The sequence below is a fragment of the Vigna unguiculata genome, chromosome 3, assembly GCF_037176805.1.
Source record: "Vigna unguiculata cultivar grain cowpea cultivar isolate G323 ecotype 2 chromosome 3, ASM3717680v1, whole genome shotgun sequence".
NCBI classification, from domain to species: Eukaryota; Viridiplantae; Streptophyta; class Magnoliopsida; order Fabales; family Fabaceae; genus Vigna; species Vigna unguiculata.
In genome coordinates this window covers 62,660,551-62,680,381 of record NC_140794.1, presented here as the reverse complement: position 1 = coordinate 62,680,381, position 19,831 = coordinate 62,660,551, and the positions used below count along the sequence as shown (strand labels likewise).

At 32.0% G+C, this 19,831-nt stretch overlaps 3 protein-coding genes across 4 annotated transcripts; all 3 read right to left on the bottom strand.

Moving 5' to 3' along the window:
- Positions 1-216: 216 nt before the first annotated feature.
- LOC114179559 (transmembrane 9 superfamily member 10-like) lies at positions 217-3,520 on the bottom strand. Of its 2 annotated transcripts, XM_028065941.2 has the most exons (7): positions 3,187-3,520; positions 2,588-2,752; positions 2,386-2,495; positions 2,171-2,279; positions 1,980-2,092; positions 1,739-1,892; positions 217-1,638 (listed from the first exon to the last, which is right to left on the bottom strand). In XM_028065941.2, the coding sequence occupies exons 1-7, from the start codon at positions 3,304-3,306 to the stop codon at positions 478-480; spliced, it is 1,932 nt and encodes a 643-aa protein (XP_027921742.1). In that variant the 5' UTR covers positions 3,307-3,520; the 3' UTR covers positions 217-477. The 2 variants fall into 2 exon arrangements, with proteins under 2 accessions (XP_027921742.1, XP_085526990.1); XM_085670864.1 differs by lacking the exon at positions 3,187-3,520 and having other exon boundaries at positions 2,565-2,665.
- A 5,750-nt stretch (positions 3,521-9,270) lies between these two features.
- On the bottom strand, positions 9,271-12,321 carry LOC114176458 (DNAse I-like superfamily protein). The gene is made up of 7 exons (XM_028061502.2): positions 12,074-12,321; positions 11,684-11,725; positions 10,535-10,617; positions 10,348-10,449; positions 10,033-10,247; positions 9,858-9,952; positions 9,271-9,770 (listed from the first exon to the last, which is right to left on the bottom strand). The coding sequence occupies exons 1-7, from the start codon at positions 12,213-12,215 to the stop codon at positions 9,517-9,519; spliced, it is 933 nt and encodes a 310-aa protein (XP_027917303.1). The 5' UTR covers positions 12,216-12,321; the 3' UTR covers positions 9,271-9,516.
- A 1,664-nt stretch (positions 12,322-13,985) lies between these two features.
- LOC114178397 (leucine aminopeptidase 1-like) lies at positions 13,986-19,524 on the bottom strand. The gene is made up of 10 exons (XM_028064262.2): positions 19,261-19,524; positions 18,584-18,998; positions 18,296-18,490; positions 17,923-18,148; positions 16,316-16,442; positions 15,841-15,936; positions 15,573-15,650; positions 15,078-15,138; positions 14,656-14,843; positions 13,986-14,335 (listed from the first exon to the last, which is right to left on the bottom strand). Exons 1-10 carry the CDS (start codon positions 19,447-19,449, stop codon positions 14,198-14,200), a joined length of 1,713 nt encoding a protein of 570 aa, XP_027920063.1. The 5' UTR covers positions 19,450-19,524; the 3' UTR covers positions 13,986-14,197.
- Between the last annotated feature and the right edge of the window lie 307 nt (positions 19,525-19,831).

Below are 19,831 nucleotides of genomic sequence, written 5' to 3'. Positions count from 1 at the left end.
AAGTTGTATAATGATGGGTCAATCAGACAGGTAATAAGCCATTACATTCCCACCCTTATTTCCTTCTCTTATAATCTCTAGGCAATCAAGGTAACAATCAAGTAGAACTACTTATTACATACATATACCAATATTTATTAAAAAAATATTTTTGACAAAAAGGAAGGGTGGGGAATATTTTTATTCCCTAACAATAAACTCACATTTAGAATGTAGTACTTACAAAAATAATTCTTTTTCTAGATATGCATTGAGGACCAATAATTGGTCAATAGTTGAATGTGTTATACAAATTACAAAACCAAGTACAGTGAGAAGAGAGGGAGAATAGTATCATGCAATAATACAAAATATGGATACTAGAGATACATTTGATGACTTAAAACAAAAACAAAAATCAGAACTACAACATATCCGATACTACAATTTGTGTGCTTCAACTTAGAACTATGACCATTGCACTAAAAGTGGCAAGGTTCAGTCAATTTTGACTGATGCATAGATGAGCCTGGTGAACCAGAAGCATGCAGAGAAACCAATTGTACCAGTCAACACAAAGAAAGCATACGAAAGCAGCATCATGTAGCCGAAGTACAAGATTCCAGATATTGGTTTTGTGATCTCGAGTTTAGTGAAGAAGTAGAATACAGTATATAGAAAAAGGTAGAATGCAGAGGAACCTGAAGTGAGATATGACCTCCACCACCAATTGTAGTCTTCACTACACAGCTGAAAGTAGCATAGCACAACTGTGATCTCAGCACAGGTGATGATGAGGATGACAAAAACTATGAACAAGAAACCAAAAATGTAATAAAATTGGTGTAACCAGATTGATGTGAGGATGAAGAAAAGCTCAATGAAAACTGCACCAAATGGGAGAATGCCTCCTATCAGAATAGAGCACAATGAATTCATGTACCAAGGCTGCACTGGAATCTGCCTAGCTATCTTGTTTGTCTTCACAGGATCTTCAATTGGTGGCTTTTTGTTAAACCCCACAAATCCACCAACAAACACAAGTGGAAATGAGATGCCAAACCACAACAAAAGAAGAGCAAACATTGTCTGAAATGGCACTGCCCCAGAAGATCTCTGCCCCCAAATCAGAGCATTTAGCACAAAGAATGCTGTGAAAGCTGTGGCTGGGAATACAAAAGCTGTTCCAAAAGCTATTTTCTTCCAATCTGTTCCCTTGAACAACTTATAAAGACGTCCTGAAGTATATCCAGCAAACAATCCCATTAACACCCAAAGCAAGAGCATTGCTGTCATCAAACCACCTCTGTTTGAAGGAGACAGAAATCCAAGGGCTGCAAACATCATTGTCACAAGAATCATTCCGAAAAACTGAACTCCTGTTCCGACATATATACACAGTAAATCAGAGTTCAGTGGAGGCCTGAACACATCCCCATGTACCAGTTTCCACCCTGTCTCTTCTTGTGCTTCTTCTTGTGTCTCTAACTGGTTGTACTTTGAGATATCACGATACAGTGTCCGCAGCATTATCATAGCCACCATGCCCGAGAGGAAAAGAACAATCATCAGAGAGTTCACAATTGAAAACCAGTGAATCTGGTCATCCGCCATTAGAAGATAGGTATCCCACCGATATGCCCACTTCACATCACTTGCCTAGAAGGTAAAAATTTCACCAAGATGAAATCAACATCCGAATCCAATTCTCAGTGGCACTTCAAGAAGGGTAAAATTGTTGTGGTAACTATTAACTAACCTCGAACTCAACATCATAGGAGAAAATGATTTCCTTCTTGCTTTTAATCTCTTGGGGAGATTCGGAGCTGGTGACCAGCTTTTTGGCATGGGGATCACAGGTGGTTAAGCGGGTTTTGTTCTCATTCCATTCTCCTTCGTAGTCATGCTTTACGCTGAATTCATAGGAATAATTTCAGTGAGCAAGGTGAAATTAACAGATTATTATCACAAAACTAGGTGGAAAAGAATCACAACACTACCTGAATGGTTTAACCTCAAATCCTACAATCCTTGATAATCCTAGCTGTTGATCAGTGTGATACTTAACCACAAATGCTAAGTGGTTGTGGATGAAATACTTCTCCTCTTTGATCTGTCAACAGTTTAGTACAAGAGGTCAAGAGTAAATAAAAATAATGGTTACAAAGTTACTCGGTTAGCTTTTACATACTCCAGAATATTGTCCCTTAAGACCAACAAGGAAGCCATGGAGATACACCATGGGAGATTCCTGATCAAGCCTTCTGATAGGAACAACCAAAGGAAGATTGTCTAGAATCCTGCAACAATGCAAGAATAATAAAATACCCTTTTGTCACAAAGACATTATTTCCATAACAACGTTTTTTTCATGAGATATAAGCTTCAGGATCATTAGTGCCTCACATGTTCACCCGATACTCATCATCTATCATTTCCCTGAACTCTTGTGCAGTTTTGTCATCGAGAATTATACGACACACAGCATTGCACAGCTGCGGTTCTCTCATTTTGAACTGCGAGAATTAAAATGCTTCAATATTTCAGTTGTGAAACGTAATAAACAAAAGGTAGAAAGCTAGAACCTGCCCAAAATATTTAAACCAACCACATAGGGTGAGTTTTCAATGCGGTCACCCCGAAGAACTTCCCCCAGATTTTCTGCGCTGTCAACAATGCGTTTGGGACGACAATAAGGCAGTGAATAGTATGAATAAGGAAGCTGTGTTTTTGTGGAAGACAGTTTGTTCACTTTCACCCTCAATGGATCTCCCTGTCACCATAGAACACAACATGATATCAATAAATGTCACAAACTACGACAAATCATGTCATGTTACTCTAATGCGGCGTTGATTGGATTAGAAGAATAATCTGTCAAAGAATGCATGATGGAATGATGATTGGTATATACTAGCCATCAAAACAAAACATGGTGATTCTCTCACTATTTCTGACCACTAATCCAAATCATTTCTCATCACACATTCTAAATTGTTCATCACCTCGGCAAATGAAAATGAATGAAGCAAGAATCTACAACCAGCAAGGTAAAAAATATAGGACAGAGAAAGCATGAAACCAACATCATCCATAACCATAACTGATCTAACGAGAAATTAAACGAGGAAAGGAATAATAATGCACAGACTAAAGTGGTTAAAAAGATTAGATTTTGAAGGGACAGAAAAAGAAAAATGGAATAACCTTCCAGAAATCCTCAGGCGCAACACCAGGGAGGTAAAAACAGGAACTTTGGTGGGCAATGAGTAGAATGCAGATGCAGACATAGATGCATAGGTCACGAGCCAGAGGCTCCCTCGCCATTGTTTCCGAGCAACACACGGTCTATTTCTCTTCCCGTGTTCTGTTCTGTGATGATTTTTTTGTTGTTGTTTTGTTGGTTAGAATACAAATATGGTTTTTTTTAAGAAGTAGTTGAGACACAAAAAGTGAGACATTCCCAACCCATGACCATGAATGAGATCATGACGTGCGGCACTGAATGGATTACGATGTTTTAATGGTGATTAGCCAACCCTCCTCCATGTTTGGAACAAAACAATTGGTTCGGTCATCTTCATACTTTCAATTAACTTCTCACTCCCACTTAATAATAAATCTAATTACACTGCATCGTCCATATATAACTTTTTTACACTCTCGCATTGTCTAATAATTTATTTATTTTTTTTTTGTAATTATTGTTTCAATAAATAATTGTATCAAAGTTATACATGGCAAATTACCAAAATTTATTAGCTGATTGGATTCAACTTCGAAACCAAATTTAAAAATTCATTCAAGTCAATACAAAATCAGTAACTTATCACCCATATTATTTAATGGATTAGATTATATTTCTTTTTTCACTAAACTATTGTAACAAAATATGTTTTATCTTTAAACTAAATTATAAAGTATTAAGTCTCTATTATTTTTTTATGAAAATAATGAAAATTACGTTTCACAACAAATGATATATAGAATATTTTTCATATGATAAATGAAGTTCTAATGTCTTTTGCTAGAAATACCTGTGGATCTTCACCAATAATTTTTGTGAAGTCGAAATAATACACTTAAAATTTATAAATTTCTATTTGATAAGATATAAGAGAGAAGAGAGAAGAGAAAAGATAAGTGATAAAAGATAAAAGATAAGAGATAATAAGTGATAAGTCATAATAAGACATAAATGATAGGAGATATGAGATAAGAGAGAGAAGAGACAAGAGATAAGATATAAGTCATAAGAGATAAGAGATAAGAAGAGATAAGAGACAACATATAAGAGATAAGAGATGAGAGATAAGAGATAAGAGATAAGAGATAAGAGATGAGAGATGAGAGATGAGAGATGAGAGATGAGAGATGAGAGATGAGAGATGAGAGATGAGAGATGAGAGATGAGAGATAAGAGATAAGAGATAAGAGATAAGAGATAAGAGATAAGAGATAAGAGATAAGAGATAAGAGATAAGAGATAAGAGATAAGAGATAAGAGATAAGAGATAAGAGATAAGAGATAAGAGATAAGAGATAAGAGATAAGAGATAAGAGATGAGAGATGAGAGATGAGAGATGAGAGATAAGAGATGAGAGATGAGAGATGAGAGATGAGAGATGAGAGATGAGAGATGAGAGATAAAAGAAAGATAAAATATAAGAGGTAAGAGTTCTTAACTTGGTAAAAGTGTATTTCAAGATATGGTTAACATAACACATAAGTACTCCAAAATAGGAACTAAAAGCTTAATAGAGTCATTGAAAAAGCTAATACATTCTCTAACTCATTCCTATACTACTTCTTCCGTGAATAACTCCAGCTTCATTGCTACTTTAAAATTTGAAAGGAATTTAGCTCTCATTACCTTATTGAATGCACTTCATCATTGTTCTATCCCTACACAGCTCTACCACTTAAGATTGTTATAGCCACACAACAAAAAGTCCGACCAATGATCAAGGCACGATTTTAGAATCACAGCGATATGAAGTTTCATTTAGGAAATAGAGAAATTACATGCAGTGAAAACTGCATGTATAAAGGGTTACTATAGAGATGACAGAAACTTAACTTACCTTAAGATGAAGTTGAATTATACGGTAAAACCCTCCAATCTAACCAGTTCTATGACATTGGATCTTCAGGAAATAAGGGAGAAAGTCAATTTTTTTAGGAAGAATGAAGAAGGATCGAAGAATCTATTTCTGGGAATTGAAATTGGAAGAGGTTTTAAAAAATTTGGAAGTAACACTCTCATAAACATTTAACTTTATATATAAAAAAATGTAAAAAATGTAAAAAATTTAATTTTTTTTTTCACATTCTCATCAAAACTTATCATTTATAATTCTTTAAACATTAAGAAAAAGCTTCTCGAATTAAATAATTTAATTATTTGTATGATAGTTTCAAATTATGTAAAGTAGTTGAATTTATTTTAATTTTCATATTCAGGAGTAGTTTCTCTTTTATTACTTCAAAAAATCTATTTATTCTTTGTCAATTTACCTTTTTTTTAAATTTAAAATTAAAAAATAATTTATTATAATTTAAATAAAAATTCAAAGACATAATTACCATAAATTTTTTTATGATAATCAAGTTACATATAAAAACTAAATATTGGTTATAAAAAGACATACAATATATTTGTTTTTCTTCTATATTTATACAAAATGAACATCAGAGGCTCATAAGATAAAAAAAAAGAATATTAACTATTAAACTAATATTTAACTAATAAGTGAGATAAAAAATATTTTTTATTCTTCTAATTTTTTTGAAAAAACTCAAAAAACAATGTAAAATAAAATAAAAATATATCTTAATGGATATTTTTATTGTATGTTATATTTAATTATCTATTACCGTTAAATATTGCCTTTCATAATAAAAATAAGTACCTAACTTAATTTTCATCGGTTTCAATATATATTACATATGATTTAAAAATCTCAAAAAATATAAAAAAAAATTCAATATAAAAATTTTAAAAATCTTTAAAAAATTTTGGGACTATGCCCCCTCCCGGTCCCATAAAGGTACCTTATTGTCCAAAAAAAAACGTTTTACATAAAATATTAATTTTAATATATATATATATATATATATATATTAAATTTGTTGTGCATAATTTGAAGTTGTTTTCTTTTAGAGGTAAAAGCTTGCGCTTGTCAACCTCGACCAAATATATGATTAGGATTTTACTTTTTAAACTCAGGCAAACTGAAATTTGGCCGAATTGAGTTGAGTCAACTCGTCCAAAACCTGACAGAATTCAGCTGAGTCGATCCAGCCAAAATTTGTATGACTTAGCCTCGACTGAAATTTAGTCTAAATCTTCGAGTCGGCCAAGTCAAAATTCGGCCGAGTTTGTCCCGACCAAAATTTGGTTGAGTCATCCCTATCGAAACTCAGTCAAATTCAACCGAGTTTGTTCTTTCCGAAATTCAGTCGAATTTGGCTGATTTTGTCCCGACAAAATTTGGCTGAATTTGACTGAGTTCATCCCGATTGAACTCAGATTAGTAAGCGCTTTTGAAATTCGGTCAAATTCGGTTGAGTCGACTCTAACCGAAATTTGGTCGAATTCGGTCAAGTCAATCCTAACCAAAATGCAGCTGAATTCGGTCGAGTCGATCCCGACCAAATTTGGCGAAGTTGGTCTAGACTGAATCTTAATCAAATTCGAACAAGTCAACTTTCACCGAAATTCGATCGAGTTGGCTCCCGCTGGAATTCAGTCAAGTCGACTCATGTCGAAAGATCGACTAGCTGACATGGGTTTGAGATCAAGATGGGTTGGATTTGGTCAAAAATTGAGACGAGACTGACCTAGTCGAGGGTCGAGACTAGTTGGACTGTGATGAGGATCGAGATGGATTTTGTCAGACCACTGACATAAATTATAGAAAATTCAATTTTAATTTTCTTTTATAAAAAAGTAATTTTTAGATTTTAAACTTGATTCAAATAGTTGGAACTGATCTTAAAAAAAAATTCAAAAATTCAAACTAGTCATGTAACAAAATTAAATTCGGATATAAGATCTTATTCAATTATTTAAATCTAAAATGAATATGGATTATATCTAAAGTATTCGATCCATACTCACCCTCAAGGTTATTTGTTAATATATAAATAAGTTTTAAGTGCAATCAATGTAAATATTTTGCACTATTAATCGATTAGTAATTCACTTCTATTAAATATGATTTCTAATATAACTGTTTAGAGTAGATAAATAGTCATGGCATCATTTTAATATTTTTTGTAAGGATATGTATATGAAAATAATTCATAAAGTAAAACTAATTTATACATAAATTAAAACCAACAAGTTAAGTAAAGAACATTGTAACAGTCGATCTATAAGTTGTATATAGCAGCTTATTTCTTTATTTTTCATAACCTTTTGTGGAGAAATGTATGTATATAATCGGATAATCACATCAGAAACCATTACCGTACCAGATTTAGGTTTTATTTAAATAAATTTGTCTATACGTTTTTACATGAGAATAAAATAAAAATAGATAAAATAAATTAAAAAAAAAATAATTTGTGTATAAAATTAAACCAATCTTTAAAACTTAAATGAGTAAATCTTTATAAATTAGTCCTCCATGACTTATTTTTATTTTACAAAAGAAAATTATTCTTTTAATTCTTTTTCTAAGCGTTGTGATGGAATAACAATGTCAAAAAGCATTAAAATACATTTTTACTAAGGTGTTAAGAAAAGCTTAGTAAAGAAAACATAGAAGGATGAATGGTAAAAAAGAAGAGACAAAAAGGTATTAAGACTGTTTGAAAGATAGTGTGCAAAAGGATGGAAAAGGAGTGAGAATAAGAGAAAAAAAGAAAAAGAAAACAAATGTAAAGAGAGGTGCAGAAATAAAAGAATGAACACCAAAACTTCAACTTCAACATGACCGCTAAAATTTTCAACTTTTACTTTTTTATTTCGGTGCCACTTAAAATTTATTTGTTTTACGGTTAAGTTGATCTCTAATATTTTTTAATCTCGATCTAATCCTATTTCTTTAAAAAATAATACAATTTAATTCTTTTTCGTTAAATTTCTAAAATAATGAAAATTTTTCATCAAAATTTACATTAACATTATATCAATTATATCAACAACAAAAATCATCTTTATTCACAACTTTAATTTTAATAAAACCTTCATATTATTCAAAAAAATTAACAAAAAAATACTAAATTGCATCAATTTTATTAAAATCATAACCAAATTAAAATTAATAAAACTGAAAATTAAAATTAATAAAACTAAATGACCAACTTAATATTATTAAAAATAAATAAGAACCAAAATAATAATTCCAAAACTTTTATATGAACTAGTATAAAAATTATATTTACTATTTTTATGGTAATAAAAAAAATAAAATTATTATTATAATTATAAAATTAAGTATAAATAATATTTTTACTTATTAATTTTTATTTATTGTGATTAAGTTTAAAAAAACAATCAAATAAAAAAAATGATTAAATTATACAAATGATCAATTAAAAGATAATATTAACAAAAATATGACTTTTTCTTTTATATCTACTATTAACAAAAATATGACTTTTTCTTTTATATATAAATATAGATGTATACAATTTTTGAGAATATCAAATGTATAAAATATATTAAAAATATTAAATTTTAAAAAGATTATATAAATATAAAAAAAAATTGGAAAAACCATAGTCCCTGCCACGATAAAAATCCATCAGTAAAAAATCAGAAAAAATCTATCAGTAGAATCAAAGTCATATGAAGTTCTAACGAAATTTATTGGTTGTAAAACTTATTGTATCATGTATTATCAGATGAACCATCATTAATATATATATATATATATATATATATATATATATATATATATATATGTGTGTGTGTGTGTGTGTGGGTGTGGGTGAAAAGGTGAAGGAGATGAATACAAGTCATCTTAGTATATTACATTGAGTTCAAAAGTTTTCATGCAAACACAACATAAAGAGGTCAGGACATACTCCCCAAAAACTTTTAACTAGTACAGATGCAGCATGCAACACATTATTTAATTTTATTTAGCATAACCGTAAACAAGTAATTATTATGGAATCCTTAGTATTTAATGACATGAGTAAAAATTAAAAGGAATCTGATACATTAACCAGAAACACTTTCAAACTTTGAAGACAAAGTTGTATGAATTACTTGAATAGATAATACAAGAGGCTGGTTGGGTAGGAAAAAATGAAAAAATGCAACACTCTATCAATGTATAAAGAAACTCAGTTTCTGATATCATTTAATCCATCCATATTTTGGAGTGGTCACAGACTCACATCACACCTCATAAATATCACATTCTAAAATCAAAGTTGCAATGAGAAGCAAATGAAAAATATGTGGCCAGTATTCAGCAAACAAATTTTGCTGATAATGGTGTGTCCACATTTTCATACTTGAATATTCTTCTCCTCAATAACACTACACTATAGAAGACATGATGGAGGGAAAAATATTAGGTATCTTCTTGTACAGGTGATTCTAGCATTCTTACAGTGCGAGGAAGCATAAACTCAGTAAATATAGGAAAATGTGATGATGGATAATACCCATCAATGTTATCATTTACCACTTCACAAGAAACAGGAATCAGAGATCTACCTCTGAAAAGGATCCAATCAATGTGAAGATCCTGTGTTTGCCTATCCCAGCAGAGGCAAAGAGCTCTAAAAATCAGCTTCAAGAATTCAAGGGTTCCTTGTTTGTCACCTGATAACAACACCAGATATTGCTGAATAAGTGATTGTTCATGTCAAAAACAAATTGGCAGTATAAAAAATCACAGAAAAAAAGTACCCTTGAATCCATGATAAGTGCGGATTAGGTCAACATTTTTTCTCCTACGAGCACTAGGCCATGCATCCCTCATATCCCCAACAACACCATGTTCTCTGCAATCAGTTACATGAACACACAAATTACAAACAACTCTACAATAGTCACAAATCCAGTGTAAATGATAAGAAAGTACCTTGATCTTCCAAGAAGGAAGCGTCCAGTAGTTGATTCCTTTTGTGTATTAAATCCTCCACAGTACACAACTGGAAGGGTAGGGGGTAAGGATGCAATGTGCTGCCATGTAAGCAAAGCACTTCGCCGGCGAGCGCGAGGGCTGAACTCGTCCATGTTTGTATTTACTATCTGGAATGAGAATCCAGGAGGCTCAACTCCTTTCAGTTGAAATGTGTGGACATCATGATGTCAAGGAACCAAGTGATCCAAAGTACAACAAAGTTTGAATACAATTGATTGAAGCTGCAATTTCATTTCTAAATCATAAGGATATAGCCCATGTTGCAATGCAAGGAACTTCAGAACCCCATGATATGCTTCCAGGAACAGAGGGAGACTCGGATAACCAAAAGGTTCCACCTTCAAGAAGTTCCACCTGGGAAAAAAAATAGGCAAAACCAGTTAGTTCTTCAGCCGGTTAAACAAAAAATAATACAATAATACTGAAAAAAATCTTGTACCTTTTCCTTATCATAGAAGATAGTGCAATGTTCGTCAGTAGTATCTTGGGGCCCTTTTCTTGATATCCCAAACTGATCATAACCTGAGTATTTTTATCAAAGAAATATTAAGTACAGAAAATACTTAAATGGAATTGCTTATTTGAAAAACAAGTGAATTTATAATGTCTAAGGGTGACATTAGTCAGTGCTGAATACAAGTAAATGAAAATGAACAACATGCACTGCCACTAATATTCAAAAAGAAGCCCTTTTATATAAACTAGATTTTCAGAAGTGATTGAAAGACACGATCCTAGGTATCATTCTTGTGAAGAGCATTATTTTTCCTTAAGATAGCTAGTTTCCAGTTATCACCAGGTTTCACTGAGTTTATAAATATGCTTGATAACCACAGTTTTGTGATAATTTTAACTGAGTTTATAAATATGCTTGATCCCAGGTTTCCTAGGATTTAATTCACCATTTGCTTTTCTTGCAGAATAATTTTATTGCAGTTCACAAGCTAGTCAACTTCAGCTGAAAACATTCCTCGTCTTCAAAATAAAGTACCAAATGATAAAAGAAAAATAAAGAAGTCAGGAGAAAGATGGCCATACTAATACATAGCAGTGCTTATACTTATCTATGAGATTTTTCACCTAAATTTCAGATATTTTGATCATTTCGGCATTTTATAACAAGTGAAATCTTAATAAATTTCTACAACACTTACTCTTCCACTTCCCCTTGAATTTAAACAAAACAACCTTTGAGTGTATCTGCCTATTTACAGATGTAGATTCTTATTCTAGTTAGAATATTAATTTATGTAACCTATTGTCACTTTTGAATAAATATTCAGTCATTTTAACAAAACCAAATAATCTATTTGGGAGACATCACATTAGAACATCTGCGTAGCAAACAGTAGTTTACTTAAAATTTATGCAGATTTTAAGCAACATGATGCCCTTATTGAGATATTTCTCTTCATAACCAGCAGCTATATCATATAATCCTTCAACAAGGGCGTGGCTATGGCCTATGCAACGTGCATTATGTCTAAAGATACAAAACATGCTAGTATCACAACATGCTGCAATAAATTTGAGTACATAAATTAATTTTTCAGAAGCTTAAGAACAACTTGTTGAAAAGTTTCTTCACCTGGCAAACCCTGCTGGAGAAAATCCAATTGTGTTTTCACTCCTGAACCCAGATGAACATCAATACAAATAAGAGGATGAGTAAATTGAATCACAGTTATAAAAGGAGAAACAGAAAACATAACATCGACTAAACAATTCCAGATCAATCAATCAGAGGAGAAAGGGAATACACGAAATACAAAGAAAGCATAAATCTTGAAATCAAACAATGAATATCACCCCACCCTTAAAAAAAACTGCATTTCTGCCGACAAAGAACTTGTATATTCAAAGCAAGCTTCATCCAGAAGGATCAAGAATAATCTAGCAAAACCTTAACCCGAATCGCAGAAAAAAGCAGGAAAGCAAGCATTTTGAGCAACCCCAAGTGGAAATCAATAAGAGAAACCTTGTTGGGTACAAAGGATGATGGGTGAGTAATTGGTAATGACGCTTATGCACAAATCCCTTCTCTTCTCCCACGAATTAGGACTGTCATGTGGCTCATCATCATGGAGATTGAAGGTCATCACAGTCAATGATACACTCATTTTTTTCTTCTCTCTCTGTTCTTCTCTCTACTTCATAACTTCATAGCTAATCGATTTAAAAGAATAATGAATGCTTCAAGAAAGAACAAATGCTAAACAGGATGTCATGGTCTTATATAGATATAATATATAATCTTTGTCACAGAAGCACCCTTTTTGAAAAAAAAAAAAAAACACCAGACAGGAAAAAAGGGTGATCTTTTTTATTTTTCTTTTTCAAATTTTATTTATTTATTTTGGTAGGTGTGAAGTAAACAAGAACTTGAACTTGGATTGCATGTGTGAAATGAAGTTAGGGTGGTGATGTTCTCTGCCATGAATTCTTCCATTTTCCAAGTTCTACTCTTCCTACCCAACAAAAATAATAAAGAGACAAGCTTGAATTTTTTTTCTTGGTTTTTGAAAAAATGGAAAGTTTCTTACTTCATTTTCTGTAAAGTTTTGAACATTTATATGAAATTTTTTATTGTTAAGGTTTGTAATTATGTTGGATAGGTCATGTTTCAGAACAAGAAGAATCCAAGTAAAAGAAAGAAAAAATTAAGACCAAAACAATAGCAACTTAGTGCTAATAAAAGAACTAAAATGTTGTCTATTGAAAAAAGTATAAAAATATGATAAATATTATATTTTTATAAAATTAATAAAATATGACTTCGGTATTGATATTGTAAAAAGATATAGTTAATATAAAAATAACACAGTTAATGTAAAATACCAAATCATTATTTATAATGACAATGTTCTTTACTCATCATTTCATATTAATTATAAAACTTTACATTTTTAACAGGTGAAAAGTATAGCAGATTAAATAAAATAATTAAACAAAAAATTTCAAATAAACGAGTATAACAATTCTAAATACTTGATAAAAAAATAATAACTAAATTAAAAATACTTAAATATATTTTAAAATTGATTAAGTATAAAATGTTTTCGTATTCAATATGTCCAGGATTAAACTCACCGTCTCCGAGTTTAATAAACCAAACCTAAGACCTAATTGTATTATGTGAAATCCAAATACTTAATGAAGGGTTCATAAACTAGGTACATACACATGTACTGACCAATCATACCACACAAGTTAACTTGCATAGGATGTGTCCTATCTGTTGGACACAGATAATTAAATAATGTTACCAGATCATGGAGACTACAATATTTTTTTTTTAAAATTACCAAAATTAAAGTTTTTATTTTAAAATACAAAAGATATATTTAGTTCTTTACATATATTATTAAATTATCATATAATATTTTTATGCTATGATATTATCTTAGTGTGAAATCCCATTTTTGTGTAAAATTTCTTTTAGATCAAATTATTTTATCATAAACTCAACTGTCTTTGATGTTAATTGTGTCACAACGAAAACTACGGATATTCCTTAAATAACATCCGAATTTATAAAGTAGATTAGTTGAATTGAGATATAGAAGTATTAATTTCTAGTCTTTTCAGACTCAAACTAATACATCACTCATTTTCAACATACTAACATCTTTATTTCAGACTCAAATTAAATACAACTATGATTTGATCGTGCACAGCATAATCTATGCTCCTTCTCATCAATCCCTGTTAATTTACTTTTTTGTAATCCAGTAGTACCTTAACATTATCATGTTTATTTTATAAATTAAAATGCTTTATTCATTGATTAAAATATGCATTAAATAAGATATACAATTCATAATTTTTTTATAGCCAAGATTCATGGGGCAGAGAAACCAAATTATGAGGCAATCTGAATTATTGACGAATTGTTAAAAACCAAAACAGTTTCTTGTATTAACAAAAAAAAGTTTGAATACACTGAAACATGGCTCACCGCATCACATTTTTTCCCTTCAAATAACTTATTCATATCATTATAACCAAACCAAACCGAAGAACCCCATTGAAGCATAAACATTACAAGATGAGTTTTTCTCATCTGTGAGCTTCACACGCCTTGAACAGGATTTGAAAGATTTCATTTGGCATTTGAACCGTTTTTCAAAACCCATTCCACTAAAGTAGCAATGCCAAATCCTGTTGCTGAGCGTTTCTTGTCATTCCACACAGGACCAGCCATGTCAATATGCATCCATTGAACCTTTTCATCAACAAACTGCAAAGGGAAATTGCTTCAGAAACCCCTCACATAAATGAGCAAAAAGACTACATAACAAAGCCAGACAATAAGAAAAACACGCTAATGCAGCTATATTTTTTCCTCCAATAATTCCCTTTGAGTAAATGGTTTGTATGAATTTATTAAGAGTTTGCATGGCCCTTGGAGAACCAGAGTGAGAAAATGGCCCTTGGACTAATTATTTCATTCAGATATAATGATATAATTAGTCCTCCTTAGTCATGACTTCCCAACAAGTTTGAAGAGGAAAAAAAAAATTAAGAATGACAGGATTTATACATAAGCTAAATGCAAACCTGTTTTAAGAAGAGAGCGGCAATAATAGCACCACCTTGTCGACCACCAGTGTTCACCATATCAGCCACTCCAGATTTCATTGTTTCCCAGTAACTTTCCTCCATTGGCAGCCTCCATAGTTTCTCCCCACTCACATCAGAAGCTTCAAAAATTTCCTTTGCTAGGTCATCACTGGGTGTAAACACGCCTTCAAAAACAATAGTTTTCATAGTAATCAATCAGAAGTATTTTCACAGATATATCTTTCAGGCCCAGCCTCTCCTAGAGCTTACTTCTTCTATTTTCACAGAAGTATTTTAAGTGCTTCCATTGCTGACTAAAATATTGGGCCTCTTGTGACTCTCAGAATAAAATATTTGTATGCAGTCCATTAAAAGCTCAACTCCATGAACGACATATTAGTTTCTACTTTATAGTTTACCTGCAATTGAGGGTCCAAGAGCAACTACGCAGGCCCCAGTCAAGGTTGCCAAGTCAATAATCTGAAGAACAGTACCAATCTATTAGCATCATTCTAAAAACAAACAATTTTCAAGCTTCAGTGAATTGAAACCAAAATCAAAATAAGCCAACATGGTATGAGTTTCTAAATACAAAATGCCAAGTCAGCACTTTTCTCCAATTCTTGTATACAGGATTGAACTCACCCAGATAATTTTAAAGAATATGCATATTCATCAACTATTTGATTTCTTATTTCAGCCAGACAAATTATAATGTTTATAAAAATTTCTCTATAATGTTTATAACAATATCTCTATCTCTTGTTAAAAAAATAATTAACCACCATCCATCAAGCATACAAAAACTATTAAATGCTAAGCACTTTTTTTGGGGAGAGATACCTGGAGCTTTTATGATTTATGGGGACATTACCGGCATAAAAAAGCAAATGCGTAGCTGTATAAGGTTATACCTTTTCAACACCTTGGTTACAAGCATATACCAAAGCATCTGCCAGAGTAAGTCTACCTTCAGCATCAGTGTTGTTAACCTACAGAAGATGTTAAGCCCATCAAATCCTTAATAACAAAATGAGGTACAGCTATTACACATGGAAATAGCTTATGCCTTTCATTCAAATGTTCAAATAAAACGACCAAATAACATGACTCAGTATGACACAAAAGGTAAACTTAGTGTACTAAATCTAGAAATCAAAAAGAAAAATACTAAATTATCACCTCTATAGTCTTTCCATTTGAAGCTGTGACAACATCTCCAGGCCTCATTCCTGTTCCACTTATCATATTCTCACAAGCAGCAACAATAAAATGAACCTGCACATGCAGGATCTTTAAATATGGGCAAGCATGCAATATTATTATTATTACACCACAAAAGACACTACACAGTATTCATCAGAACTATATATAAATATAAATCAAACCACAGGAAATTAGCCACCAGAATGAAAACTCATTCCATAGGTTCATTATGGAAAACATTAGCTGAGCCTACGACAGAAATTGCACTCGGTTTTATGTATATGAGCCATGATTTGACACATTCAACCCATCACCGATAACCTTAAGTATAAAGCCTTGATGAAACATTGGAAGATTGAAAGACACAGGAAGAGGCTTATATGTTAATCAATTAAGTCAAATGTTATTCTATGGAAAGAAAAAGTCATGACAGATGATATAAATGACTGACCTCCACACCAGGAGGTTTGATTAGACCAAGTGCTTTAGCTGTGCCTAAAACTGCAGCTGAACCACCCATATCAAATTTCATGAGTTCAATTGAACAACCAGGTCCAGTCTTGATGTTGTAGCCACCACTGATAATATGCACACATCACAAGAATACAAATTAAGGAAAATAATGTTTTCATCATAATAACGAATAAAACAAATAAATTAAGAAGACAAGACTTTTAACATTATGGAAGAAATTATGAAAATATATTATTAACATTGAGACATGCTATTTTGCAGTGTCATATAAAAAAATTGAAAATAAATTCAAATAAAGATTGATCAAGATTACAATAATCTTAATTTTAGTTTGTCTGACACAGTATTGCAATGCATCAAAGATTTAATGATGAAATCCCATCAAAATTGAAATTAATTTACAGAAAGAGAATTTAAAAGGAATAACAAATTAATAAAAAAAATATACTAAATGTTCAACGCAGGAGAAGTCGTGCCTAATGTGGCTTAATGAGGATAAAAATAACTTTAAAAAACACTCTTAGTCAATAACGAGGACTCAGAATTTATAATGAATATGTTTGACAAAAGCACCTAATAAGCTAGCCAAAAGCTAAAAAGTTAATTATTAATTGAAAGTTAAAAATGATTAGGACAATGATACTATGACTCCCATTTTTTAACTCTCATCCTTTACTCCCTGACGTGACTTAATGTGGGTCATTGATTAATGTACCACTATCTTTTTCTTTGAAAGAATCAATGGTCCACACTAATCCACGTTAGGGAGTAAAGGATGAGAGTCAAAAAATAGGAGTCAAAGTATAATTTTCCAAATGATTAAGCTAACTTAAGCATTCGGTAAATAAATAGTTTAACTAGTTGATAGACGTATAATAACATAAAAAATGTGCTTACATAATTTTTTTACTTTGTAAATATATATACTTTAAAGTAATTATAGTTTTTTAGTTATTTTTGAACTATTCTTGCATTTTGTTTACAGAACAGATATTTATTGAAAAAAAAAAGGATAAATCATGTAATCATCAAAACAAACAATGAAATATTGAAGGGAATAATAAATGAAAATTTTGATTAAAGTATTGAAGATAAAAATGGAAAAGAAAGAAATGTTACATACTCAAAAGCTGCTTCAAGTAGTATCTTAAAAAATACTGCTGATGACATAAATATGTTCAAGTTAACTAAAATGTCTTGCCAAACACACTCAATATAGAGGTGGAAACAATGAAGCAATCTAATTAATATCTCATATCCAAGATATATCTACCATGAGAACATCAGCATAAACTTTACAACTATTTGAAATTATAAGACCAGAATCAAAAACATGCAAGATATGCAAGGGAAAAGAAGTTTCAATTGACCAGTCTAGTATTGAAGTTATAATACTGGAACCAAACCAAATGATCACAAGGGAAAACCCCAGTTATGAAGTTACAACATCATAACCACTTGAAATTTTGTCATGCCAGATTGAAGTTATAATACCAAAATCAGAACCACTGGGAAAATCCATTTCCAGTTTGTCCGTAATTGAGTTACTGGTAAAATAAAAGAATAAATAGGTCAAATAATTACCTGTCAAAAGTCAAACCTTTTCCAACTAAAGCCAACTTGACATTGACAGGTCCACTCGGTGGTTTGTAACATAGATGGATAAAATGAGGAGGATTTGCCGAGGCTGCAGCAACACCTAGATAGGACCCCATTTTCAGTTCCGCACATTGTTCAGCATTTAATATTTTTGCAGTGAAAACATCACTGTAGGTAGAAGCAATATTAGCTGCCTCTTCTGCCAACACCCCTGAGATAAACAAATTACCAAGCACAGATCAATTTTAGAAAACCATAATTCCCTCACAGATATGAAACTGGCCAATTGCCTGCCCAACAAGGACTAGAAACAATATATCATATATCATATCATGTACATTCAAAATGCCATATGAACCTGGTGTGAGCACATTAGCAGGAGAATTTACAAGCTCCCTTCCAAAGATAATTCCAGAAGAAACATCTCCTGCATACTTGAGTTTCTTCTCCAATTCAGGTCCTGTCCCTAGACCAATAATGTCAACGGACTGAAGCGTTGGTTTTTTTGCTTCTGACTTGTATCTATTATCTTCAAATAATCCCAGCACAGCCCCTGACACATTTCAAGCCCACACATCGTCAAGCGCAACTACATAATCACAGGCTTCAATACATTTCAAACAAACACAAACCGCAAATTCAATACCAGAAGCAATTGCATAAGCAGTGCTAAGCTTTGATGGTGCAGAGAGCCCTTCAGAAGAGGCAAGAACAACGGCAACACTGCTTGCTTGATAAGACTTGGCCGCTGCCACTACGGCCTCGCCAAGACCCTTAAAAGGTGCAGGAGTGGAAGGTGACTGACCAAGACCAATCAAGCTAACCCTCTTTGATCCATGTCCTGTAATTCTAACAACAGTTGATTGACCAACTTTGCCAGAGAAATCCTCTTCAGAAGACACTTCAGCTAAGATACCACCCAACTTTGAGTCGATCTTGCTCAAGATCACATTCTCAAACCTCGACTTTGCATCTCTAGCCAAATCTTTCTCCGTAACACCCACTGCCAGAATGTCCCCTTTCCATTCCGTCACATCAACATCCTTAGCAGTGAAAGAGATCTACCACGAATTTCCACAAACACAAAACACGCATTTTCAGCATAACGCCAATTAACACAGAAATACCAAAAAAACATATTAAAAATACATATGAAATCCAAATTCAATTTGGCAGAACCAAAAAAGTAAAATCGAAAGTGAATCCCCACAACAAAAATAATCCACAAGTTACCAGCTTTTGAATCGTTAAAGCAAATGCAAAGTTAAACAAAATATGGGGACGGAAGATTGAGGGAGAAAAAATGTGTTAACGAGTTTTGACCTTGGGGGTTTCGATATTAGAAGGATGTGTGAGACCGAGAGTGGCACGTGCGAGAGTTTGCGACATGAGTTTCCTCGCCGGAGAACGCAGAGGGAATGTGGCGAAGTGGAAACGCGAGGGGAATCTAGTGAGAAAGGGAGAAGACGAAGATGTTTTGAAACAAACGAAGATGGTAGCAATGGCTGCCATTCCACTGTGAAAACTCTTCCTTATTTATAATCTTCCATCTTTATTTTTCCTCAATTTCTACTCCCAACAATTTTGCATCTTCCTACAAAATTAAATACTTTTTTTTCAGACTTTTTCTCTTTGATATTTTCAATATTAATATTCCTCTCTCTGGTATATATAATCTTTTAAAATATGTTTTTAATCCATTATTTGCACATATAAGTTGATAATTAATTGATAGGTTTATAAATCCTACATTAATATAATCTCATGTTTCAAAACGAAATGGATTCCAAGTCTTGCGATTTATGATTGTTCCATGTGATATTTTGAAATAATTTTTGCTCCTCTCACATCATCCAAATTTACTTTTAGTTCTTATAAAAATATATGTATATTT

Excerpts from the sequence above, each read along its gene's own strand:
- LOC114179559 (XM_028065941.2), bottom strand. The coding sequence starts at position 3,306 with ATGGCGAGGGAGCCTCTGGCTCGTGACCTATGCATCTATGTCTGCATC. Across the intron at positions 2,496-2,587 it reads TTGAAAACTCACCCTATGTG|TTCAAAATGAGAGAACCGCA; the intron begins GTTGGTTTAAAT and ends TAATTCTCGCAG. Across the intron at positions 1,893-1,979 it reads TTTGAGGTTAAACCATTCAG|CGTAAAGCATGACTACGAAG; the intron begins GTAGTGTTGTGA and ends CTATGAATTCAG.
- LOC114176458 (XM_028061502.2), bottom strand. The coding sequence starts at position 12,215 with ATGAGTGTATCATTGACTGTGATGACCTTCAATCTCCATGATGATGAG. Across the intron at positions 11,726-12,073 it reads CATCCTTTGTACCCAACAAG|GAGTGAAAACACAATTGGAT; the intron begins GTTTCTCTTATT and ends ATCTGGGTTCAG. Across the intron at positions 9,953-10,032 it reads TTCCTTCTTGGAAGATCAAG|AGAACATGGTGTTGTTGGGG; the intron begins GTACTTTCTTAT and ends AACTGATTGCAG.
- LOC114178397 (XM_028064262.2), bottom strand. The coding sequence starts at position 19,449 with ATGGCAGCCATTGCTACCATCTTCGTTTGTTTCAAAACATCTTCGTCT. Across the intron at positions 18,999-19,260 it reads CTAATATCGAAACCCCCAAG|ATCTCTTTCACTGCTAAGGA; the intron begins GTCAAAACTCGT and ends AATTCGTGGTAG. Across the intron at positions 15,139-15,572 it reads GTAACCAAGGTGTTGAAAAG|ATTATTGACTTGGCAACCTT; the intron begins GTATAACCTTAT and ends ACTGTTCTTCAG.